General features: G+C 39.4%; 2 protein-coding genes across 4 annotated transcripts in view; one reads left to right on the top strand and one right to left on the bottom strand.

Annotated features, from left to right (window-relative positions):
• Nucleotides 1-10,098: 10,098 nt before the first annotated feature.
• LOC124278105 (28S ribosomal protein S28, mitochondrial-like) lies at nt 10,099-18,911 on the bottom strand. The gene is made up of 2 exons (XM_046713849.1): nt 18,413-18,911; nt 10,099-10,347 (listed from the first exon to the last, which is right to left on the bottom strand). Exons 1-2 carry the CDS (start codon nt 18,871-18,873, stop codon nt 10,194-10,196), a joined length of 615 nt encoding a protein of 204 aa, XP_046569805.1. The 5' UTR covers nt 18,874-18,911; the 3' UTR covers nt 10,099-10,193.
• Nucleotides 18,770-27,220, top strand: part of LOC124278106 (5'-deoxynucleotidase HDDC2-like) — a 49,561-nt gene continuing 41,110 nt past the window's right edge. The window contains exon 1 of one of the 3 annotated variants that reach the window (XM_046713851.1): nt 18,770-18,883. In XM_046713851.1, coding sequence (XP_046569807.1) covers nt 18,860-18,883 — 24 coding nt within the window. In that variant the 5' untranslated portion in view covers nt 18,770-18,859. Of the gene's footprint in view, nt 18,884-18,912; nt 19,069-21,241; nt 21,456-27,220 lie in introns of those variants that run through there. The other 2 variants (XM_046713850.1, XM_046713852.1) reach the window with 2 other exon arrangements.

Raw genomic sequence — 27,220 nt, 5'->3', positions numbered from 1 at the left:
GATCACTATTTGTTCACCGATTTCGTTCAAATTTGAAATATATGTTAATCAAAGATTTTTATTTTTATAAATTATTGTCCAAACAGTGATTCGAATCCCTGTGCTTTAAACCCTTGACATAGTCAGATATAAAAATAACACCGTCAGCAAAGAGCAAAAGGAATAATTCAAGAAATCAAGAAATAATTCAATATGAATGCCTTTTCCTCATGGTTCTAATACTGTTTTACAAGGTCAGTTATAAACAGTGAAAACAGGAGAGGGCAGGGTGCACATGACAATCACATAGTAACACCTACCATTAGACATGCCTTGACTATTTTGTAATCTTTGCATTAAGCATGGTATTATCTAAACCCAAAGGAAAAGTTATTGTGACACACTAACAACAAGCACAATCAGATTTACAGCCGCGAATGAAATGTTAGCATTGGGAAAAACGCATATTTCAAGGTATCTATCGATCAACAGTCCGTGAGAACAGCGGGGGCGGTGGGGAGGCCTAGTGGTTAAAGCGTGTGCTCGTCATGCCGAAGACCCGGGTTCAATTCCCAACATGGGTACAATGTGTGAAGCCCATTCCTGGTGTACCCCGTCGTGATATTGCTGGAATATTGCTGACAGCGGCTTAAAACTAAAATCACTCATAAAAATATATCATATATGCAAATGAACCACAAAACAAGAGGGGGTTTCACAAGCATGTTCACATGGTCAGTATCGAGTGCGTCCACCTTGTGTATATGCAGGCCTGGCAACTTCGCCTCACTGAGGCCACAAAACGTCGATGGAAGTCCTGGGGAAAATCATTCCATTTCCGAGGAAGGATTTGGTGGTGTTCCTGCAGCGTTGCTGGAGGATTCGAATGACACCCTAAACGTCGCTCTATTCCATCCCACGCGTGATCAATTGGTGACACATCGGGGAGTGCAACAGTGTAGTGGGCCGGTGTAACATTAACATTGTTATGATAAAGATCCTGCTGGACAAAAACGTATGGTCTGGCCTAATCGTTTTGAAACGTCACTACAGGGCCGTTCGGCGTCGATGCTCGGGCGTCGGAAGTGGTTGTCGGTCTGGTTGTCTTTCAGGGATGCCGTAGAGACGTAGACGTCATCTAACTGTTCTCGCAAATACACCTCTGTTGCCAAGTTTCGTCCCTGCTGTAATGTTTTTTCTGGATGGAACCTATGAGAGGTGTGTGGTTCGAAGCCATCAGTCTTGCCCAGGAGTCGTTACAGGTGGGCGGCCACGACGGGGGCGGTCTATTATTACTTCATTGTTTTTCTGAAAACGTTGCTCTAAATACCAAATGGTGTTTCTATGGACGTTGAATCGAAGAGCAACGTTACGCTACAAGGTACCAGACTGAAGTATATCTACAGCGTTCCCCGAGTTGTGGCGGAATGATGAATAGAAGTGTGTTTCTGCTTTCTGTACTTCTTAAGACTCCAATGAGTGGAAATGATAAACGTCTGGTTGTCTGTCCATTTTCCACGAATACGTAATGCTTCTTGTAACTTTCATTCAATTCGAACAACAACCATTTGGTTGTCTTTTTTCGACAAATTTAAGACAACCTTCTCATGGTGAGTGCTGGGTTGTGCTAAGAGTTCTTGTTTCGTATGGACTCTGAATAGGTCCTCAGAGTCCCATTGCTGGTCGTAAAAGGCGACTGCATTGGGCGACCTGTTTGGCTTGAGTTGTGCCAGTGTGTCGGTCGAGGACGGGGTCCCAGGACACTGGAACCAGGACCAGGTATTCATTTTGCCCACCACACCACTTTCACCTTTACTTCACCTAGACGGGTGGTAGAATTGGCCCCGTTATATTATTCGGCTGGTCGCGCCAAGCCCTGTTGTGTGCACGGTAGGCATTTTGCACACAGTTTGATTTTTCTGAAATTTATCATTTATTTTTGGCTATTAATGTTTGTTGAAATCACAAGTTACTAATGTGTTATTTGCGTAGAGTCTATGCCAGAAGGGCCAATCTGGCAGGACATATCTAATCAAGATATTTTCTTGCTTGAGTATCACAGAACAGTGGTATCACAGAACAGTGCATAATTTGACATTTAGACACATTCATCACAACAAGCCCTCTCAGAAGAATGGTTTTTGCAGACGTTGTTGCCACAGTTTGCGCAGTATTGACGAACTTTGCGGTCAGCTGTCCTTGGACAAAGGTAGCGTCGCTTCTTGGCAGCCGGTGGTCTTTGAGCTGCATTCCGTCTAATGTCGAGCATACCCAGATCCACAAATGCAGATTTCACACCCTTTTGCAATGCCCTGGGGTTCTGAAGACGAGGTTGAAGAAGGTCATTTACGAGAGCTAAACCCAGTACCTGCAGGAAGAGAAGCCGAGGGGAGCCTCCTCGTCGAACTATCCAGTTGGGGTAATTGCAGAGCCATACTACATTGGACGCTCTTCCAGCAACATCCGCAATGTTGTAGAAAAGAACCAAAGGCCATCCATTGCATTTACGTTTTACCGATTAAATTCCAGCCAAATGATCAATATTGTCAACACCTCCTTTGTGAGCATTGTAGTGAGTTATGATATCAGGTTTGTGAAGCTCAGCCTGAGTAGATTGGTCATGGTGCATAGAAGAAAGCATGAAGACTGCATTGTTTCACTTTGGCGCATAGGGAACTAATGCTAGCTGATCATCAAATCCAAACACTGAGGAATGTTCAGGTCTTCTATGACTTGGATGCATCTCAGGAGGGATATCTGGCTTGATTTTTTCCGGATGGTTCCAACATAGGTCAAGTGATGAACTAACAGATCTTCCACCAAAGGCACACTGGTAAAGCGTTGACATTCAGTCCTGTCTCATTCTATGGTTGGACCTCTCCTGTGGATTGCCGGTTGAGCAAGATTCCATTCTTTGCCATTTCTAGCGCTAATCACTTGTTCTTGTTGTGCTTGGTTGGGTCTTAAATTGTCAGGTCGTTGTTGAAGAATAGCATGATTGTCTGCACCCTCATGTGGGTGGTCTGGATCTACAGCATTTCTGCGTCCTCTTCCTCGTCCCCGCCCACTTGTTCCTCGTCCTTTTCTTCCTCTTCTTCCCCTGCCCCTCTTCTTCCTCTAATCGTTTTTCTTCCTCCATTTTCCTCGTCTGGACTATCTCTTTCTATTTCTTCTCTATCTTCATCATCTGCTCCAGGTACATTTCGTACATCCTGGTGTTCTTCTACCACCCTTCTACCCTCATCTGAAACACTATCTCAAATACTTCCATCAGACTCCAGGCCAGACACATGACCCTCACTTTCAGAATTATCAATAGACCCAACCATATAATCATCATCAAAATCAGAATTGTCCAAATCCGAAGGGTCGGTGTCACTTTCAACAATCATACGTAAAACCTGAGGAGTTGTGTATCGCGCTTGATTTCTTGCCGTCTTGGTTTCAAACTATTACAAATATAAAACCGATTAATATTGAAATCAAAGCTGTGGTTGTCTATGAATGTACTGGTAGGATTCAATATGCTAAATGTAGAAGAAAATTACAGTTAAAGGTCACATGCAACCAAAAAATCAAACATAATTAAAACACAATTATCACTTATTCGTGACATATAATATACATTGCTGGTTATGAAAAAACATATAAACAAAATTATAAGCGTACAATCGCAAATCAAAAGTGCAATATTGTGTACTTCGGTTTACTTCCCAAGAAACGAAGCAGCCGGGATACCGAACCCAGTCAGAGCGGGTGGGTGTGCACTCAAGTGTAACGGCTGGTTCATTTGCGTATGCCCTCACGGCTTATTGTGTGTGTATATGTAGAGATGTTGGGTTTTGTAAATACATGCTCATTTTTTGTGTATAACATTTTGCAATCAACAGACATCATAACATGTCAAGTGGTCAACTATCACACCTGCCTGTCTGTGTAATTACATAATGAGACCGGACTCGGGCCATAAATCAATGCATTTTGTTTATGGTGTATAGCCTGATTGGTGTTAAGTTCAAATTGCATGTGGTCAGTGATAGCATCTGTGTATTGAATATTGTCATTAGCAGACAGGCAGGCAGACACACAGGTGTCAATAAAACAAGACATTGAGTTTTGTCTGTGACAACGCCATATCTATATCACAGTTAGAAATTCTGTCAACGCTAAATAATGACATTGCTTTTAAGTATTGAACTGAGAAAGTGACTCGGTAAGAAGAACGTGTGGTGAAATTATATAAACAGTTAATTTACTGTCATAACATATAAAAAGCTCGCGCCTGTGAGATATCAACAAAACATTAGAAAAATAGCTCACACCAAAGCCTTCACCGAGTATTCACCGGACAGCCCGCTTCCAAGCTGCGCGAACCTATTTCACTGCGCACGTGCTATGAGCGCAGCCCAGCTGTTGAAACCCGTTTTCCCCAGAAAAGTCGGGGGAAAATTAGTGAAACGTTTGAACTCCGATTTCGCGCGGTTTTTTTCATCGCGTTATTTTTCAACTTTATAAGTTGAATTTGCATTTTTGACGATTTGTTTCGGTAAGTCCATACCGAAAGGTATCAGAATCTGCAAAGTTGTGATTTACGTTGCATGTGACAGTACCCGAAAACCTTCCACGCGCTTGACAGTATCTGCTGGGGTCCGCATGGACCCCAAATAACTTTTCAAATTAATAGTTTTGTAAGAGAGGTCAACACAACGATACTTTGTGTATTTAATGACAATACGATAAGTGACAACTACCTAATATATCCACCAAATATGACCAGTCATTTAGATAAAAATAGGGAATGCATACCGATGGGGTCCGCATGGACCCCAAGTGTACTGTTTAGGGTTAAAGCGTTGGCTCGTCACGCCGAAGACCCGGGTTCGAATCCCCACATGGGTACAATGTGTGAAGCCCATTTCTGGTGTCCCCCGCCGTGATGTTGCTGGAATATTTCTAAAAGCGGCGTAAAACCAAACTCAGTCAGTCAGTCAGTTAGATATGTTAACTTTGTAATCCGACCCCCAAAATGAGTTAGTTTTCCTGCAGATGTTAACAGACCCTGAACCTGAGGAAATCTAGACTTGCTTTATTTAGGGCTTTAGCATTGCAGAGAGAGCTTGGCAGTAGGGAAAATAATGTGGTTCAGGGACTGTGAGACAGACTAAGACGATTTAAATGTGTCCAAAGATTCAGCATTCTTGATGTGAGTGGGCAAGTTATTCCAGAGACTGGCGGCTGCGTGTTGGAATGATCTTTTCCCATTGGATGAGAGTCGAACTTTAGGAATGACAAGTAGCTGGTGATTTTGGGATCGTAATGGTCGGGTTGGGATGTACTGACACAGAAGACTGGAGAGGTATTCAGGTGTTTGTCCATGTAGAGCTTTGAAAGTGATACTTAGAATTGCAAAGATGGCATATGTCAACCAAGCCAACCAACATCAATAATATGCAGCTGTCCTCGAAGTTGTGTAATGACTATTGTAGATTTGTTAACTTGCTTATAAACATTGAGATTTTTAGATAGTTCAAAAACATGTGTTTTTCCAGGATTGTGGAGAGACCAACCATGGATACAACTTGGTAGTCTATGGCGGGGCACACTCTTCAGGCGTCCCAGGCTTGTGTATACTAGCCTCTGTTTGGCTACACTGGCGGTCCACCCCATGTCACCCCTTGCAACAATATCAGAGGAGTTCCGGCTCAGTCCCAGAAAGAATTTGCAGGCTCTGTTTTGAATTGTATTTAGACGCTTTTGTTCATACATACCCCAGATGGCGCTTCTGTATAGATGTTATTGGTTGCACAAGGGACTCATACAGACTTGTAAATAATAGCATAGGTGAAACCACCAGCATAAAAATAGTTGGAACATAGAGCCCCAAGGGCGCGGCTAACGGACTTTCTCAGTTCATTTATCGCAACTGTAAAATCTAAAATTTAACCAGAGTCCGAGATATCTATAATTGTCACTGTATTCAACATTCATGTCCCCTATGGCGAACCTTGTTGTGAACGCGCTGTAGTCTTCGATCTGAAGTGTAAAATGTTGGTCTTCTTTGGATTAACGCTTAGTCGCCATTTATGACACCAGGAGTTAACATGATCTAGTAAACACTGAAGCTTCTTCTCACTGGGGGCGATCAGAACATCATCTGCATACAACAGTACACTGATATTTCTTTCATTGAAACATCCATGCTTTACTCCGCGAGGTGCATTAAACCAAGGTGACAGATGGCCATTTACTCTAACCGTGTATTTTACATCTCTATGCAAGGACCTCACTGCGTCCAGGAGTTTACCGGTGATACCATATAGTTTTATTTTAAACCACAGTCACGGTTGACGTTATCAATGCCTTGTTCATAGCAATAAAACAGCAGAAAGTCGATTGTTTAGCATTTCATCTGTTTCTAATAATACTTGTTAAACTATATATATGTTCCAAGCAACTCTTCTTTCTGAAACCATTTTGTTCTTCAGATAGAATATCATCACACTGACACCCCCCCTTTTTGGGGAACATTTCTGCATCCACCTATGCCTTAATTATATCACAGTATACTTTACGTGGGATCGCCTATCTGCTTCCAGAAATCTCTTAAGTCACTGGGGCGGTGGAGTAGCCTGGTGGTTAAAGCGTTCGCTCGTCACGCCGAAGGTACATGGGTACAACATGTGATAGCCATTTCTGGTGTCCCCCGCCGTCATATTGCTGGAATATTGCTAAAAGCGACGTAAAAACTAACTCAGTCGGTCAGTCTTGAGTCATTATTATTAAATGAGTCAACAAGCTTATTTATCGTACTGCACTTACTGATATGATTTCTTGCACTTTCTCAGTAGTTTATCAAATAGTTTCCGTTGGTGAATGTATTGAATTGGACTTTCCAGCAGTATCTTGAGTAACCTTCCTGCACACAAACAACTGATTCAAGACGCCTCATCATTCCTTGTATTCTGAGGAATCCAGTTCCATTCCTCGTGCAAAGCAGCAGTCAATTCACTGAGAGTCTGGAATCTGGTGCAAGAATTGGATGACAACGTGCTTTCCCATAAAGATGGCTCTTATGGCTAGAGTATGGTTATCAAACATCCCTCTGAAGGTCTCCTGTTGGGACTGGCCCATTAAGGTTACCACGAGTGGCAACGAGGTCCATTTGCAAACCAACAAAAAGCATCCCCATACCATTTGCCGGTCCGAGGCAAATCTCTTGTGTTCCCATTATGTTCAAAACGTCTCCGGAGATGAGATCGTGTTTCGGTTGACACCAAAATGCTTGCCCACTTTAATTTTGGCCATTACAGTCTCCAGCATACCCACGGCGCACAGAAGCTGATTGTCGGTTAGCCGTGGCATGTCGTACGCGCAGTTTAAGTTGAAAGATTAGAGAACAAGGTGACATAATCCCCCGCTGCAAATTATCAAATCAAACTTAAAAAGTAATGAAAGTGAAGGTCGTAATTTAAGATGAAGTTAAATGTAAACAAAAACATGACCAGTCAACCTCTCTTGATATCTTGCTCTGTAGTTGTTCAAACGCAACAATATTTTCAAGACTCACTTTGACCTTGACATGAATGTCTTAGTGTATGAAATATGCAAAAATAGTAACAAAGAAATTGCTTATTGAAAAACATTCAAGGGAAGTCTTGAAAGTCTATGAAGAAAATCCAGTGAACTGTTCTTGAGATATCTCGCTGACAATCTTAACATTCAGTTTAAGATGTTGAAATCTTCAAAGTGTCGCCGTGACTTTGAAAATTATGTGAAGGTCACCAAAATCGACTGGAACTTGCACCTTCCCTAGATGAAGCTTGGTGTCAAATATGAAGAAAGGCCAGTGAATGGTTCTTGAGATATCTTGCTGACAATCTTTACATGCAGCTTAACATGCTGAAATCTTCAGTGTCGCCATGACCTTGAAAATTCTTAAGATATTCCAATTCGTACGTACGTACGGACGGAGCCTAATACTATATACCCCGCTTCGCGCTTAACGCGCGGCGGGTGATAATTAGCCGTTCTTCAATTTTCAATATCATGTCAAAAAGCATGCAAAAAGTGAGCAAGTTCATTGTGCACAAAGTGCACGTGCCACACGTTAGGGCCCAAGCAGATCGCCAAGGCACTGTTACTCCCGATGGTACTAATTTAGTCAGGTGATCTACCTTGTTATTGGCAATCAATAGCCTGTTTCTATCATGTACTGGTTAATATCGTGATAACGTTTTATACAGTCTGTGATAATCTATTTCTTTTACTGGCCTTTGACAGCACAGGGTCCAACAGCATATATTATTAATGTATAACTTGTTTTGTCACGATATGACTGAAATACTACCGATGCCACTATAAATCGTAACTCACTCACTCACTTTTTCAGTACTTCTCAGAAAAGTGTAAAGAATACAAATTCCTGTAGATCTACTTGCTGGGATTCAAGAAGTCTGCACGACAGAAGGCCTAAGAAATCCAAGCCTTTATTGGATTAAATGGAACTTTTTTGGAAATTAATGAAACTGTACACGTGTTAGACGCACATTCCTACAAAATGTAGTTGTTTTATCCTAGTGTAGCGCACATACTGAATATGCATCACATCATCATGCGGTGTATAGCTTTCCAGAGTTATTTAAGTATGTGCTTTATAGGAGCATTCCAGTAGGCAGTGGTATGACCAGGTGTTTGTGTCCAAATTTAGAAAAATTGCCCTCGGATTGAGGTGGTGTTTAATTAATGCTTATGTGTATATTTAAATGAGACACATCTACTTCCACACTTATTTAATCTGGTGACTGGCATTCATGACAACACTTTGAAAAATATCATCTCAAAATTGAAAACTGTACAAAACAAAATTCCAAAATACCAAATAGATGGTGAAGATTATAAGGCAGCACTGAAATGACTTGAATGTGGCGCACTGAAATGACTTGAATGTGGTGTATCTGCAGATGTGGAATTTGGCATTATAGATATTCATTATTACCCCATATTGTCAGATGAAGTCATATTATTGAAAACTTAAAAGAAAGAGAGACACAAATAAAGTTGTTTATGAACTATAGGGCCAAGCAAAGGCAAAAGAAGGGTAAAAACTAGACTTGCACAAGACTCTAAGGTAAAATTAATAGTTTAAATGATAATTTCTAAAAAATAATAAACAACAGACTTGGGTCCTTAGAGACTTGTGAAATCCGGATTTGCACTGGGACACCCATGTTGATATTGTTATCAACTTATCAACATGTAGTGTGGCCACTGCCTTATCTGGGCAGTTCTGTTCAGACTCTTCGTTGCTTACAATGTTGTTCATGACTCTTGGCAGCAAAATATTTGTATTTGTATTACCTGGGGAAATATATGGAAGACAATTGTTCAGAGGTAGGGAAAAGATGGAGACTTGTTTTCCTTTAGAAACACCCATAGGTATTGGTTTCTCTCCAGAACTGAACACCCATATAGTGTGTAGAAAGTGTCACATAGAAATTCAAGCAATTAAAACTAAATTAGAAAACCTAAAAGCATATATGTCAGGAAACACTGAAGGTAATTTCAGAAAAACATCTCACAGTAAAAGAGAAGCGCTTGATGAAAGATGATTACGAGGAAGCAGGAGCTAAGAAACCAAGTGTTGTCTTGTTGAACTTGGGATTCGGGAACTAATATTCCCAGCTGTCTGTGGTCATTATTAATCAGAAAGGGAAAAGGCGATGTGACAGGAACCTGGAAGTGTGTAGGGGGGACACAGACATTCCAGCTGGCCATATGAGGCTCAGACCAGGGTCGGTAAAATTCTGTTTTTCTCAAGGCTGTACTGTTGGGTAATCTAGACTTGCCTCTTTGAAGGATCGAATTACTATACATCCATGGACTCAGCATTCAGTACAGCCTTGGAACAAGGCCAGGTAAAAACATACATCAAAGTTAAAGTACACAACATCAATCACCTGGTATCTGGGATAATCTGGGCAAATGGGCAATTTTCTTTTTGTTTTTACAGTGAAGGCAAATGAACTAAATATGTTCCACTAAATAGTAATACTTGGTATACAGTTGCCAATAAATCATATCATGTGATGTAAAATCTATGCTAGAAGCACAACACTTTCATTTGAGACATTTAATTTATTTCCGTTCATCTACATACAACTGCAAGCAAACTTGTCAATGCAGATACACCACTATCATAGTGAAAGTTTTTAATATCAATACAAAGTTGTATCAGCATCTGTTCGCCGCAGCCCCTTCAGTACTGAATCGGCTTCCTGCAGAGTTATGTGTTTGTCTGAGCCCAAGAAGGCAGATGTCATCTCAAGGTCCCTCACCTGCAGCTTGACTGACACACCTCGATGATACCTCCTGTAAATAAATAAGCATGATGTGGAAGGATGTTTATAATTCATGGTTTCATTAATTCACTGTTTACTGGGCAGCTTGATACCTCTTATTGGTTGGATGCGCAAACGCATCCCACCTTTAAATCAGGCTGAATTTTGTCTCTCAGGTGAAATTTCTCAATATAACATACACTTGGATTTTTCAAAATGAACTTTCAGCCAATCATACTTAGTCTCCTCGTATTTTGGCAATTCCAAATCACCAATGAACACAGCTGTAGCAAATTAGGAGCCACGTGACCATGTGGGTAATCTGAAATAATTGTTCCGCTTTACTTCATAGTTAATGCGGAAATCGAGTTTTCAATAAATTGCTAATATACTGAACAGCAAAAGAAAGTCTGGCGTTTTGTCAAGTTTTTGAATAAAAGACAACCAAAATCATGTCTGATCATTTATTCTATAGAAAACGCTGTCAATTTAACAACTGAAAGTTGCTGTTGACATTGAATTGCAATAAGTTCAAATTGATCACGCGAAAAGTGACAGTCTCTTTGGTAGCGCGTATAGCCACCTTGAGCTTGCACACAGGACGTGCAACGTGGCCTCATTGAGTTCACTAGAGTCTGAAAGAATGCCTGAGGCAATTGGTTCCGCTCAAACACGAATCTCTATTCCAATTGTGCGAGTGTGAGTGGCTGTCTATCTGCCCAAATCATCCCTCCAATTTCGTCCCAGAATGTTCAATGGGAGCCATATCCGGGAAAGAGACGGCCATGGAAAGATGTTAATGTTGTTCTGAGCAAGATAATCCATCAACACCCTTGCTGTGTGAGGGTTGCGATCGCTGGCGTTGTTGACGTGCCAAAATTGGCCCCACATATGGCCTTCGGCAGTGGATTCCAGCAGCCCGAAGACGACGCCTAATCGTATCGCTGGACACTGTACCCCTTGACCCTAGAACTAAGGTTACTGTTGCTGCTTGAGTTCGGTTCCTTAGATAAGTGACCCGGCTGATCCGATCTTGCGTATGAGTTGTCACTCGTTGCCGTCTGATACGGGGACGATCAGCAGCAACCCCGATTTGCTGATGACGTTGAGCAAGTCATGGTGGTAAGATGACAGCCCAGTTGTCTAGCTACAGCGGTTGCAGAGCTACCTCCGTGCAACTTTCCAATGGCCATTCCCCTCTGCTCAGTCGTTAGTCTAGGCATCATTTGTGTGGCGTTTACACCTCCTAGCGTCAATACTGAACTCTTTTTTGACACAAACCTTTATAAGGAATACCTCAGAGTGAAATGCATGCTTTCCATCCAGAACCGTCGATGCACGTGCTAAAATTAAGGTTTTGCTGCACTGTTGGTGTGTTTGTGGGAATGGTTCGTATGGACGTCAAATTGCATGACATCATCTCATCTGGGATCATTACGTCAGTTTACCATAAACGTTCAATAAACATGAACGCTTACCTTCATGAAATTTCATTTTTTCGAAACTTGCGTTTCTTTTGCTGTTCAGTATATAAACACATTCTGTGTTTTTACTGATCAAAACTGTTAATAAATTGATACACTTTCAATTCAAAACAATTTTACACGTAATAGAGCGCTAGTTCAGTGCATAATTTTGAATTGCAGAATCGGAAAATCCATTCCATTTTAGTAGCACCCATCAGCTTTTCCTGGAATTAAGCAAAGGCTCCGACTTGTTCCCTGAATCGGTTTGACAGTAACAGTACTGCGAGTGCTGAGCGTACATGTTATACCGTCTTTGTATTCACTGTGCAAACCCACGCTCGCTTATAGACACTGGCCCCGCAGACTTAAGCTTTACAAAATTCCTTTTTAATGGTCGAATAATAGATATTGTTCCTACCTATAAATACCTGGGAGTACATTTCTCAATTTCTGGCTCTTGGTATATTGCTCAGAAAATTCTCCAAGTTTTGAAAACGCCCTCCAAGCTACTAAGGTCATCAAGTGCTTCAAGTCTAAAGTCAATAACTTTCATAACTTACCAGTTCATATGTTATGTCATATACTTGATTTAAAAAAAATTCAAGTTCTTGTCTATGGTTCTGAGGTTTGGGGGGTTTCACCAATCACCTGATGTGGAAAGAGTTAATGATCGTTTCTGTAAGGAGGTGTTACATTTACGAAGATCTGTACCAAATATTGTGGCACGAGGTGAGTTAGGACCAGTGTGTAAAATAGTTTCCAAATTTTGCTAGCAAGTTGGGCTAGCTATGCCTGAAAGCTCACAAAATAATTCACTAGTCTGAAATTTGAATGTAGACACGTGCTTCATCACTAAGCTGCTGACATGAACATTTTTATCAGGCCATAATCTTGCATGATTTAGAAGTGAGTTTTAACTTAACAAGTCAGGGAGATATAGTGATATATTTACAAAATGACCTCATGAAAATTCACAAGCCAGTCGTGCCAGTGACTGTAGAGATTTACTGGCCCGACTGGATTTTTACTTGCCACAGGCTAGCGGGCCAGTGGCTACTTCATACACTGGTTAGGATGGCATTCAATTGACGTTACAAGGGTTGGCCAAAACATAGTCGGCCTATATTCTCCATGTCCAATGTAAAGCTTACATTCTATCTTGAAGGAATCATTAGCAAAGCCATATCCAAAATTTCACATGTGGGTAATGTGGTTAACAAGACATTAGTCATCACAACACATTGGGGTATAATGTTTTTAATTTTTTTTGTTGAAAATGAAAACTGATCTGTCATTTGGTACTTCTTGGATAATGGTCTGCTCTCAGATAAGATAAAAGAAAATATGTTCAGTACAGTATTGGATGACTTCCTGTCATATTAATCAACTGTCAAAGATTTGGATTGCTTGATTTAGATTTAGACCGGGGCTGTTTTTTAAGGACACCCCCATTTTAGCCCTTCAAAAACATTGTGTCCAGATATTCAAACTGGCCCTCTTTATAATATACTGAGAGCTGATACTTGTGTGACCATTCAGTATTTAGTTGGAACCCTTGGCTAATGTGAAAACATTAGAATAAGTTATGTACTTATGATTATGTCATCTGAAAGGGGGTGGGTAGTGTCTCCAAAACAAGCTCTTTCAGTAAACATGAAGGGGGAGTCACTTTAACAAGCGATTGTAGTTTCAAATCGCTTTTTATGCACCTTAATGTCTAAGTTTGATTCTAGCAGGCTTCTACCTATCTCAAATACACAAAATGTTTCTTGCATTTTTGTTTCCTTAAGTTTGTGATGCATTAATTGCAGATTTTGCCTTTTTTGGTTACCAAACCTAAAAGTTAAACAAAATGGGGGTTGTGAGACTGGAACATAGCCAAAACCAATTTGCTTGAGGTTGACAGATAATATGTAGAAATATAAAACATAAAAACACCTGCATTTGTATCATTTTCTAGGTGAGGCTGGCTACTTTTTGTCCGACCCTAGTAACTGTCATGTGAAGATTACGGTATAAAGTTTTGGATAAGGCTAATGTTATTCTTAAGAAAGTTTGTTCTCACCAGTTGTCTCTAGCAAATAAGGACTTGAGTTGTTGTACATTAAAGGTTAAATTGTTTTTGTTTAATTATGGATTTGGTGAAGTGTGGAGAAATCAGGATGTTGGTATTATAATCGGTCCATATCATCTTTCAAGTAGAAATGTATAGATAGAGATAAGCAAACACTGGTTTGAAGGTCTCCATACGTATAATAAACTAACTTTGTACCGTTCTATAAAACACAAGGCAAACTTTGAAGTTTATCTGTCGTGCATCCACTTTTGTTTAGTATGTCCATTTTATAATGGTCTTAGACGCTCTATCATTCCTACATATTACTATACATTTCCTTCATAAATAAAATTTCAACAATTGATTGCATCTAAAAATATCCATGTATTATCTGTTTGCAAAGTATGTATTCTTAGGATTTAGATTACTATCACGTTTTCTGCAGTCACATGTATATTATATATTTCAGTTACTTCATTATGTTATACGCTGTATCTTGAATCTGTATAATGGGCCAGTGGCCCCATACTGTCAATAAACTCATCACCTTGTTTCCTCCGCCCGTCACTAGTACAATGTACTTCATTTCCAGACATGGTTAGACACGACAAAGACTTTTGATATGAAATGTCATATACTGGAGATGAGAGTACAGTATTTGCGATGCGAGTACAGATTTCTAATGGAAGCAAGTCCCCAATAGATGGAGGTACGGCAACTCCATCTAGGCATTCGTGTCCCGAAAACACATACTAAATTTGGTTTCCATATCTTAATGGTTTCTGAGAAAATCTGTTCACATCATCTTGGACGGACGGAGCTCAAACCTATATCCCCATCTATAAACTATATGCCTAAACTTGACATAAAACTAGCATCAAGGCAATGTAGCCTAGCAATATTGATGACAGGATGGATGACACATCTACAAGGTCCAACTGATAAATTCTGAGAAGCTCTACCTGCAAGAAACCTTTCTGAATCAAATTCATGAATGTGTGAGTATGGATGAAACTTCAACCACCTCTGGAGTTCAAAAAGCAATAAAATCAGTGGATGCGTTTAACATCACCACTAGTTAAGAGGACAAATGCCCTTGCATCAGCTGGAAGTGTTATCACCTCAGTGTTCTTGGATACCTTGCATGTGATCATGGTGAACTGTCTAGAGCCCAAACAATACAGGGGAGAGCATTATGCTGCACTTCTGAGGCAATTGGTGATAAAATTAAAACAAAGAGACAAAGTTCACAAATAGTTCATATGCATGGCTACAGTTCATTAAAGTAGGAATTATAACTCACACCTTCTCCTGATATCTTAAATGTAATTACATCACCTCTGTCCAAGTGAGACTCAAATGGTATCAATCAGTTGTGCATTAACCCCCATATACAACAGTTACTTGGAAGATGTATGCATATTGCTTTGTTTAGCTTTTGCATTGACATTTTGTCCAACAGGAGCAGAGATGCTTTTGAAATTCACTAATACAGTCGAGCACCGTTGTCTCGATATTCATGGGACTAGGAAAAAATATCGAGTTATCCAAACTTTGAGACATCCGACCAGGGCATATCATCACATATCACTATGAAAGAAAACAAAAAGTAGATTTCATGTATACTTATCTGTATATACATTTTTACTCACACACGATACAGCACATGTTACAGTGTCCATCTTGAATCATACAACATTTAGAAACAACTCAACAATCACATGGTAGTCATGTGATTACACACAACCCTCATTGGATTCTCAGTATGTTTTGATTCGAAACTATAATCCTTTATCAGTAGTGTTTAGTCGTAACAGTGACTACTTCCTAATTAATTCCTTCGTAATTAATCCTAATTAAATAACAAATAGGTGACACCTTCAACTCAATTAGCCCTAATTAGTTTACACTACCGCATCCCTTTGATTCATGCCGCACCATGTGTAAACATGTGGAAACAACCTCAGTTCAGAGGGATACTTGCCCATAGAAGGTACGTGAATATCGAGTTTCTTTGCAAATATAGAGTTAAAAGGGTAATTTTGCTTGTTGGGACCATGAAATTATATGAGATATCCGAAATATCGAGACATCCGTATCGAGTTAAAAGAGCTTAAATAATGATTATTAATGAAGGATTTTGCCGGGACCGAGATGTTATATCGAGACAACCGAGATATCAAGTTATCAGAGTTCGACACAACGGTGCTCGACTGTACTTTTAATTCACTAATTTAAATTTGGCATGTACTTTTCATCTGCCTCAGTTTAGTGAGCGAGTGAGTGAGTGAGATTAGTTTTACGCCGGACTCAGCAATACTCCAGCTATATGGCGGCGGTCTGTAAATAATTGAGTCTGGACCAGCAATCCAGTGATCAACAGCATGAGCATCGATCTGCGCAACTGGGAACTGATGACATGTGTCAACCAAGCCAGCGAGCCTGACCACCGATCCCGTTAGTTGCCTCTTACCACAAGCATGGGTTACTGAAGGTACATTCTAAACCGGACCTTCACTGGTAGCACCAATTTAGAACTGTAAAACTGACAACTAAAATTGGTGAGAACCCATTTGCACATATAGTGATATAAACAAGCAAAAACAGAAACAAGATTGTTCACTTCCTGTGGTTTAAGCTTCTCTTCTCTTGATTTCCAACTAAAACAAAATGTGTGTAACATCTTAACTGTTATGTTATTTCTAAAATAATCTAAAATTGAAAATTTTATAATAAATTGTACATTTATATACTTATCCTATCTCACGGTATGCACCATCTCTATCTTCTACGACCATGTGTGGAAACGTGCCGTCAGCTAAGTTGAGTTAAATCTAACTGGCCTCTGGCCTCTGGCCTCTGCCCTCTGCCCTCACCCCGACATCAATGCCTGTCAATCATCCACCAAAGCGTGCGGCTCGCCCAAACGATCACATGACCACCTCTACCTGTCATTCTCGTCCTGGAGCTTCCAGTTATCTGTGATGTGGGACAGGTCGGGTGGGTCCTATCGTGTGAGATAGGATAAGTATATAAATATACAATTTATTATAAAATTTTCAAATTTTTAAACTTACCCTATCTCACTGTGTGCATAATCCCACGGTTGGTAGGCGGGTCGCAGATTACCCCGTTACTACTACCACCGGGAAAACGCATAACCCAAGGAGGCCAGGAGAAAGCACCAACTCCTGATATGCAAACTCCAAACTTGAGATGGGTTTCTTTAGGTAACCCCTTGGCTTACACAGCACAAAAACTCTACGGAGTGGGCGCGCTCCCTAATTAATGTGATTTTCAGCCGCAACTCACTGGTGTTTCATCTCTACTAGCTATGTCATTGCATAAGGCCAACGATGTTGAGAGTTTCCAGTAGTTGTATATCGGCAGATGCGCAATCTTTTGCAAGCACCAGTTTGAAATATTTTGCTTTTTTCACCAATACGCTCATATTTATTTGTATTACGGGGTGCTGAGGTGTTATGTTTTGTGTATTATTGTTTTTTTGTATTTTTTAGATTTCGCGAGAATGCGTTACACCGGTCTATATTATATATATTCGATTATTCGCAATTTTGGTCATTGTAATTATTTAAATTATGTAAATATATTTTATATTTCGGTTTCTAAGTAACTATTAAGTCTAAATTATTTGCCAGTTTTTTATTAGTATTTTATTTTTCGAAGCGGGTAATAATGCATTACACTGGACACGTCAGTCATGTTTGTGACTGTTCGGTCAATGCATTTATTAGAATTATTTCAAGGGGTTAGGTACGTTAGGGTTAGGGTTAGCTAGGGTTAGGGCTTAGGGCTGAGGGTTTAGGTTTAGGGTTAGGAACCTAATCCAATATAGTAGGTACATGTCCGGTGTAATACGCGAGTACCATTTGTTGTTTTTCCTTTTGCATTTTAAATTTAATACTGCCGGTTCGGTCAATGCATTGTATTTACTAGGATTATTTCAAGGGGTTAGGGCTGAGGGTTTAGGGTCCTAATCCAATATAGTTGGTCCGGTGTGTAATATGTGAATACAATTTGTTCTTTTTCCCTTTTAATACTTTTTCACACACAAAACTTTTCTGGAAACCAAAATCACGCCGAAAAAAGTACACTTCATGAAATGGGGCTAGTGGAAATTGGCCACGCCATTCCACGCCACGCGTTATCTTGTAGATTACGGAATGGGATGAGTGTGCCAAATGGCATCGAATCCATTCGGCAATTGTCCGTAGATTAAAGTCACGAGACACCAAGTCTACTTGTAACCTTCGTAATTCTCCGTGACCTATTCGACTCTTTCTGTTCATTTCCGTGGCGTCACAGGAATGACTCGATAAATTTGCACATTGTGCAACAGTGTGGACGTAGCTCAGTCAATTCCCAACACTAATCTCTATGTCTTCCATAGATGATTTGTGGCAAACCAACAATATCCAATTGTGACTGTTCATTAAACATGTTAAAGAATCAGTAATTTCAAATAAGCTGCCACAGTTATAACATTCTTATAGTTCTGACATTTCCTATTTCGCTCATAAAAGCATGCAACCTTTTAACAAACATTTTCTTACTCTGGGGTTAACTTTGCCTTTTCGCACACGCAGTGGAATTTACATCCGAAGTCAATGTATAAATCATCCCCAACAGTCTCCATTATTGTTGCTGCAACAACACGACTCGATGGATCCCCAATTTGCATCAACTTTGACTTTCGGAGAATGGAAGCAAATGTTTCGTCTTGCATATCTAATTCCTGATGCTCTCCGGTATTAATTCGGACCCGTTCTTCACTTATTTTTCCCATAGCTCGTGCAAAACCATGCAATGCTTTTTCTCCGGGCAATGATTCTCCATACACCATGGAGACTGACTCGGTCATTTCCCTCACTGAAGATTCATTCGCACTGTTATTGATTCCTTCATCTGTAATAGTTGTGCTTTTACCACTCCCTGAACCGAAATGACATTTGGTCAATGTCAACACTGACGTTTTGCGGAGAGCATGGAAGCCGTACAACATGGAAGCAGCCATGTTTGATAAGGTAACCAATGAAAACGGCGTTTACAGTCGTGCAATAACTAACGGAATGGATGATTGGTTCGGGTGAAAACTTATTCCTCACACCAGCGTGCCGACGAAAACTGCACTGTGCACAGGTCATCAGTGAAAATGAGTGAAAACTTTACAAAGATGATGGAATTTATGTCATTGGTTGGAAAGCTAAAGGTTATTCTAATATTTTAAAGTAGTGTATATGTCACACTTTTATATGTGCACTTTTTCGGGTTTGAATATTCGCAGCCTACCTTTAAAATAACAGCACCACAAACTTTACAAATTACATCACAATACCTTATGACGTAATTTGTGAAACTTTGTTATCAAAACAATGCTCTTTGACATCCGAGTCGGACTGTTCCTGTTGTGCCTAAAACGGGTTCAGGCTAAAACGTCACCACAGCAAAACGGCACCTGGCCAAAACGGCACCATTTGGACATAACGGAACCTCGACTTGTCGAAAACGGCTACAAATCTTATGGCGAGAACGGCACCAACTAAAATCTTATGGGAAAAACTAGTTTGTTATTAGATAATTGGATTGCAGAATGTTTAGATGGTAAATGCACCTACTATTATGTCGGAACTATCAAAATTTAAGAACAACAATGTATTTTTATATTCAAGGATACGATGTGAAAACTACTTTATACGGTAAATTATTTCAATTACAGTGGAAACCGCCTAAGTAAAGACCGCTTAACTAAACAGACCTGATAAGTAAACACTTTTCTTTGGTCCCGGCAAATTTCTTCATTAATTATCACTATTAGAGTCTGGTTAACTAAACTCGGATAAGTAAACAATACCGCTTAACTAAACGTTTTCTCACGGTCCCTGGAAGTAAATTACTTAACAAAAGAGACCGGATAACTAAATTAGAGATCGCCACATAATCCGACATGAGGGGCACGTGTCAGTCTCCAGGTAAACAAACATCCTACTTACAGCTCGTTGGCGTCATGCAGTTGACAATACACTGACAACTGGAAGCCAGCCCTGACATGTTCATTTTTGTAGAAATTCGGACAAAATTGTGGAATGCTGTTATTCTGCTGTATACATATACATGCATATGGTTGTCATTTGCAGGTTTTGATAAGTTTGGATAAGTAAAATACCTGATAAGAAAACAATTTTGGCGAGTCCCTTGAAATTTTACTTATCAGGTTTCCACTGTATGTATCCAGCTAATGAAACAATGTACTGGAGCGGCGTTTATATAAGCCACTAGGCTTGTTCGCCAATCCAGGTTTCTCTGACGAAATAAAAATATGTTTAAACCAAATACATCTACTGTGCCGACAGTGATTTGAAATGGGCATCCCATAGCTGACAATCGGATTGCAGAATGATGAGATAGTAAATACATCTACTGTGCCGACAATTTAGCGTAAAAACATCGCAACCTTTGATGTTTTAAGTACATTTACTCAACTGAAATCGCCCTGTGTCAAACAGTGTAAAAATGAAATTGTATTTCAAACGCACAAATGTACTCATTGTTTACTGTCGCCGAAATAACTTAGTTGTGCGTGCGACATTAAATGAAGAAAATAACAACAACCCATTGTTTGTTTGATTTTTTGGGATTTCTTTTTCTTTTTTGGGTATACATAACATAATATTTTTTTCTGAATATACACAACATAAATTATGCAAGTCTAATGATGTTTCATTTTTCATATTTAACCATTTTTATTAGAAATTTCCTGAAATTGTGTCACTGCCGTCACTGAAATTTGTAACATCATTTTGAAAAGAAAAATTCCAAAGATAATATTTATTTAACGTACATATATATTAAAATATCTAGTTTTACAATATAACATGGCTAATGAGTTTTGAAATTGTATATTTATTGCTTATGAAAAAATCCCAAAAAATCCAATTTGCACTTCAGCCACTGGAGTTGTCACACATGAAAATTTAGTAAAATTGGGTGGTTTAGAATAAATATAAAAATATATTTTCCCTAATTTTGTTACTGTAAAGTGAAGAATAAACTGGGATAAGTTAATTAGTTACCGTAATATTTATTTATTATTTTGACTTAGGTTTGTCGGATACAAACATATAACATAAATATGCACGAATTGAGTCAACGTCATACTTTGTTTTATATATGGTGCTGTTTTAGCCAAGGAATCAGTAGCTGTTTTCGCCAATATGGTGCCGTTTTCGCCGAACAGATTTGGTGCCGTTCTGCTGTGGTTCCGTTATAGCCATAACCCCCTAAAACTCCTCTCAGTGTTCTGTCGTCTCTATTCGCATTGTCATTGAGTAAGCCAAGCGATGTAGGGAGTTTGTGTACTAAACATGGACGGCGGCGGCACAATATGTAGGGACCGCAGACCAAATTTTTCAATATAAGGGATGTTTTTTTTGCCTATATTTTTTAGGTCTAGTAACCACTGAGAAGTAAAGAAATAATGTTTCTTTTACAAAAATGTATATGCTTTAGGCCACAGTGGTGCCCCAAGCGGAACCGTCGACGTCACCCATTTTCGCATTTTTAAAAACAATTTTGGCCACTCAACTGCTCCAAGGAAATGTAAGTTTTGATGGAAAAAACTGTTCCAGTCTGTTGAGCAGATGTTGTTGCATATTTCCCCAAAGTTTCCTGTGAAAATATTCATAATTTTTTTAACTACTGGTATGTGTCTGCATGGAAATATCGTTGTGAGACAAAAACAGACAAGATCAAGTCACAAAATCATGTTTATTATCATATTATATTTTCTTCTAAGCAATTATTCACATAGTATCACTGAATGTTGTCACTTTTAGTTCAGATTAAACTTACTTCACCCTATCCATGTCTATTTACATGCATTCAAGAACAAAAGTACAATTTTTGTCATGTTGCTTTTACTAAGGTTTTGAGCCCAAACTACTTCTCAAAATTCCTCTTTACTATTGTGTAAACTTCAAAATGAAATCATATTAATAAAACACTCATTTGATTCTTGAAAATTATTTTTTAAGGTAAGAAAAATTATCCTTCCATCATACATTCATTCTGGTTTTCAATAACTATAAGTCAGCTTTAATTAAGTGAATACAGTAAAAAAAAACATTATTATACACGCAAGTGTTACCACTATTTCAACACACAAAAATGAACATGTAATAGGCCTTGTCTTTGCTGAGAGACGGGGATTGTTTACATGCATATAGTTTGAAAAAAATTCATACTCAGGTTACCATGGTTACTAATTGCAATTTGTAAACAAAACAAGAGTGACAAATTCCTGTTAATTTGTACTTCAGTTCAGAGTAACTTGCTCAAATACGATTACCACAATACTAAAAATGTTCAAACCGCCTCCGTGGTGTAGTGGTTAGAGCGTTCGCCCGGAGAGGGGAAGGTCGCGGGTTCGATCCCTGACCGCGTCATACCAAAAGATGTTAAAATATGGTACTTGTTGGTCCCTGCCTGGTGCTCGGCATTAATGGGTACAACAAGGACTGGTCGGCTTGGAGTCAGTATAATGTGTCTGAGTGGGGTATTCATGCTTCTCTGCGGCATGGTATCTCAGTGGGCTAGCACTATAAAACCAGCTTCAGTCTGGGCTAGTACAAGCAGGCGCACATACACATACACACGCATGCACGTCGTCATATGAGCGATATATTCTCAAGCACGACGATAAACCCAATTTCACCTCACCTCACCTAAAAATGTTCTATGATCAGGAGAATCCAGGAAACTTGATAAACAAAGGCGTTATTTATAAAAACATTCGCTGTGAAAAAATAGCTGAATATCTGCGTCTACTTTCCCGCTGAATATCACAGGCAGATAACTCTAAATGACCGAGGTACGCAGATTCGCGGCAATGACACAAGAAAAGTTTAAGGTCTCATTTCAGTAAGTTATATATACTTCCTAAAAATACCAAACTTTTTGTGCGTGTATATTAATAATTATATTGAACGTATTTGCCCATACTTCAAGAAAATAAATACTTTTACAATATTTGGCATACGTTTAACAAAGAGCAAAGTTCAACTTACCGTCCTTGCTTCATCTTTCGTCGCCAGATGTTAGTTTTGCAAAATACGCGCACCGGAACGTGTACAACGCTATACCATGAAAGAAATCGCATACCTTTAGTCAAAATATGTGTATTTGGACCTTAAACGTTGGCCTGTCCATGGCCAAAATTCTAAAAATAGCTACACTAGAGCCCCTAGCGGCGTCTGCGGTCCCTACAATATGTTACAGCAAGCGCCAGTTTATGAAAGCACTTTTATTTTAAATATATTTCATATTTTGGTTTCAAGGTAACTTTTGGGACGAAATGAATTATAAATGGTACCTGATATATATTTTTTTCATTCAGTAATTTGCATCATTACTCAGAAATGAAATTATATTTTTCATAGCTGTAAGAATGCATTATACTGGACAGGTCAACCATTTTCGTCAGTGTAATCTATTTATTAGGATTATTTCGAGGGTTTAGGGTCAGGGTTAGAGTAAGGGACCTTATCCAATATATACATGTAGGTAGATCTGGATGTTCGGTGTAATGCATGTACCATTTGTTGTTTTTTCTTTTGCATATTTTATACTTTTTTTCCGCACAAAAACACAGAAAGTACACAGTGAAATGGTTTAATGTAGAAAAAATCGGCTTATGGAAATTGGCCTGAACTTGCACTTAAGCCACTTTCACATGCTATATTTGTTCAGTAATGATTCGAAGGAGTAGTATACTGAATGGAGATTCTACCGCAACCCCCATTATCAAGCCATTTCGCCCCAAATCTACCCCCACATGAGCCACAAAAACAGGTCAAATAGTGGGACATTGAATGATGTCCCACTAATATGAGGGTGTATTAAAATTAAAGGTAAACATCATGATTTATTAAAATGGATAAAATTTACTACAGCCCACAGGGATATTGAAAAGGGAAAGGAGCGATGCAAAAACTAACTGCAGTGGATAAGATATCCAAAGATGTAGCTGAGGATAGGTTAAAGAAACAAGCCATATGGCAAATATACTTACCAGCTCCACGATATATACCCAGGAGGAAGTTTGATATTTCAACGACTAATCAGGTACATCAGGCCGATCTCTTGTTTCTTCCACACTATAAAGTATGATGTAAAACTTATAAATATGCTTGGACCGAAGTGGATGTGGCTAGTCATTACAAAGAGGCCGTGGGCGTTGGAGTAGCCTGGTGGTTAAAGCGTCCGCTCGTCATGCCAAAGACCCGGGTTCGAATCCCCACATGGGCACAATGTGTGGAGCCCATTTCTGGTGTCCCCCGCTGTAATATTGCTGGAATATTGCTAAAAGCAGCGAAAAACCATACTCACTCACTCACTCACTCACTCACTCACTCACTCACTCACTCACTCACTCACTCACTCACTCACTCACTCACTCACTCACTCACTCACTCACTCACTCACTCACTCACTCACTCACTCACTCACTCCTCAAAGAGGCCGAGCCATTAACCACAAAAGATTTGACTGAAGTGGCTAATGCGCTGTCGCATATATATACAAACAAAGTCTTTTGAAAAGGCCTCAAGAATTTCAAGTAGACCCGGGATGCAATTTCATGGGATCTGTGTTGCAGCTGCTTGCAAAGCATAAGGTCAATGTCAGGTGTGGAATAGTGGGGGCTCATCGTAGCCAAGCTATTGATGAGATATTTAATCAAACATTAGCTGAACGCTCGTTTGTGTATCAGTATTGGCAGGAGATGGTAACGCCCGATAAACAATCAATGGAATGGGTGACACATTAAATGCAGTTGTGTCAGCGTTGAATAACAAAGTGACTAGATTAATCGGTAAGGAACTATCTGATGCCATTAAAAATGAAATCTGTGACTTCTGAATCATTTGCACTGTGCAGGGGCAATAAGCAGAAACTTTCGGGTCGGGTCATCATAAGGTATTTATACCAGCCTTGTAAACTTGAGGGGTGTCAGCGCCACGCAACTGACCCAGTTTGGTCCATCAAAACATTCAGCATTGACCGGGTAGATATTAAAGAAGACAAACCGTTTTTGTATTACCTGAAGGATGGTCCAGGCAGGGGGTTTGTGTGAGAGGAATTACTCATAGCACCTAGTGATACAGTATTATTCCCCTAGGTATCCATATGCGTAAGTCGTTATACATTATGCCATCATCGGCAATCCATCTTTTTGTGTTCATGGGCGATAATGATGTTTTGTTCAACCTTAAACCATATATATCCTATGCTTGTCACTTTTCAAAGCATTCATTTCATGTTTGAATGTCCAACCATTGAATTATTTGTGGTTTATTTGTTTTTTTACGACATATTTCTTCACACCCTTAGCCTTTCTTATCTCGCCGGTGTCAGCTTATTTAAAGAATACATGTTAGGTCTTAATCCGACATACTCTGTAATAGGAGTCCCAGCACATTCATCTTTCATCTTCCCAAGTACTTTCTTATTTACTACATTGTATCGTGCATGTTGTGTAATAACAACAAGACCACTAAAGATGATCCAGGTGATGTTGCTGTATTGCCTAGAGCTGGATGTGTTAAACATAATGACATAGTGGGCCATTCATCAAGTACCCGTTTCCAACTTTCAAGATCAATCCCCCTTAGAATCTCCAGCTGTAAATATTCTCTAAAGAAAAGAATCATTATTGATCTGTCAGCTCCACACAAACATGAAGTAAACAGTCTCAATAGTTTGATGGATAAGGACGTGTTCTCTAAGTATGTCATATGTCAAACTAGAATATGCAGTTTACCGTATTGAGTAATTATGAGGTGTTAACTCTTGGATGTGTAAATTCAACATAGAAGATGCCTTCAAGAAAGTGCCTATTCATCCCTCTCTGTGGCATGCAGTTGGACAATAGGATGTATTTTTTACATGTGTAGTCTTTGGATGTAAATCTAATCCAAAGATGTTTGACTATATGTCCATAGTAATCTACTGGATTGGCAGTGAACGTGTATGAAGTATGGGAATGTGTGCAGATTGTTTGATAGTTTATAGGTCTCCCTCTCTCAAAAGAATGGAACAGCTTGTTGTAAGTGCAAACTGCTGTGGAAAATAATTCATCTTTGGAAAATATGTACCAGATAGAGAGAACTGCATTGCCAATACCCTGTCTTGTTTCCAACTCCAGCACTTCAGGCAGCTTGCCCCTATCTGAGCCCTCACTCCACACTAAGATATCATCATTCAAGGAGGTCGTCTGTGGTTACAAACTTCTGTAAATACAGTTTGGTCAGAGTCATATCTCAGTCCATGCATCAAGGTTACAAATCCTGCTTTTTTTTCTAAATTAGGTCAAGAAGTGGCACTCCCCTGTGTTTTGGAAGTAGGGATCCCAAGCTGAATATATTCTGAAAGGTATTCTGACAGGTGACAACTGCCTAGTCAACTGTGCAGGTCCCTAAAGTTTTCCTGTGGCACTCATGTCTGCATGTGTTTACTTCTTCTGTGAACAAATTCTATTTTCATATATATTTTAGCTATTTCTTTCTATTGGTATATACTCTGCAAAAGTAAGAAAAAATGGAAATATCAGATGGAGTTTTCGATATTCATGTTTATTATCATAAATTAATTCCAAATATAAATTTCCTATGTGTGCATGCATTGAAAGTGATTTGTGCAGGTATAATAAAGTAGGGCTACTGAAAAAGTATGGGGAACGCAAAAACATGAAATAAAATGTGCACCATGAATTGTTGGGCTATGAAAACAAGGGGTTTTCATTTGTCTGCCTCTACTATTTAGGCTTTCATGCAAAGCTGTAAAGATGTTGGGTGATTTCCCAATATGTCCCTATTGTAAAGTTTTGATTTGGCTGAGTAATTAAAAATTGCACCTATCTAGGCAGAAATCCCTGTTGCAGTTTAATGTTTTAAATTCATGTCAGATGCAGTTAATCGCCTTTCAATAGTAGGGTGTACAGGATTTTAGAAGCATTTGTATTATTTTGTATTATTCTAAGCTGACCACTGACAAGGAGTATGGTGATTCAATGGTCAGTAGTCTCTGTCAGTCTCACAAAGCACTTTATCTGGCACAAGACATTCAACTGTTGAATATTGAGCTGTCACCAAAGCTTTCTGCTATATCGGACTAAGTATACTTCCATGCTTTCTTGTCAAAGCTGTTGTCAATGGTACTTGGCTTTTTGTTTTGGAATGATAAAATTGGTGATTGTGATTGTGTCTGGTGTTATTTGTGGCTTTGATGCTTAACAATCTCCAGGAATATGGCCAGGATTCTGAAACATTAATATGTACAACTTGACCCCCCTTCAGTGAATATGCACA

Source organism: Haliotis rubra, unplaced genomic scaffold (assembly GCF_003918875.1).
Source record: "Haliotis rubra isolate DU_JTF1 unplaced genomic scaffold, ASM391887v1 Scf231, whole genome shotgun sequence".
NCBI classification, from domain to species: domain Eukaryota; kingdom Metazoa; phylum Mollusca; class Gastropoda; order Lepetellida; family Haliotidae; genus Haliotis; species Haliotis rubra.
Note: the sequence above shows the minus strand (reverse complement) of the source record. Positions and strands in the feature narration are given on the sequence as shown.

What these genes read in the sequence shown, in the direction of transcription:
- LOC124278105 (XM_046713849.1), bottom strand. Translation starts at nt 18,873, where the DNA reads ATGGCTGCTTCCATGTTGTACGGCTTCCATGCTCTCCGCAAAACGTCA. An exon ending in AAGGCAAAGTTAACCCCAGA is followed by an intron (nt 10,348 to 18,412) that starts GTAAGAAAATGT and finishes ATTTATTTACAG; the next exon opens with GAGGTATCATCGAGGTGTGT.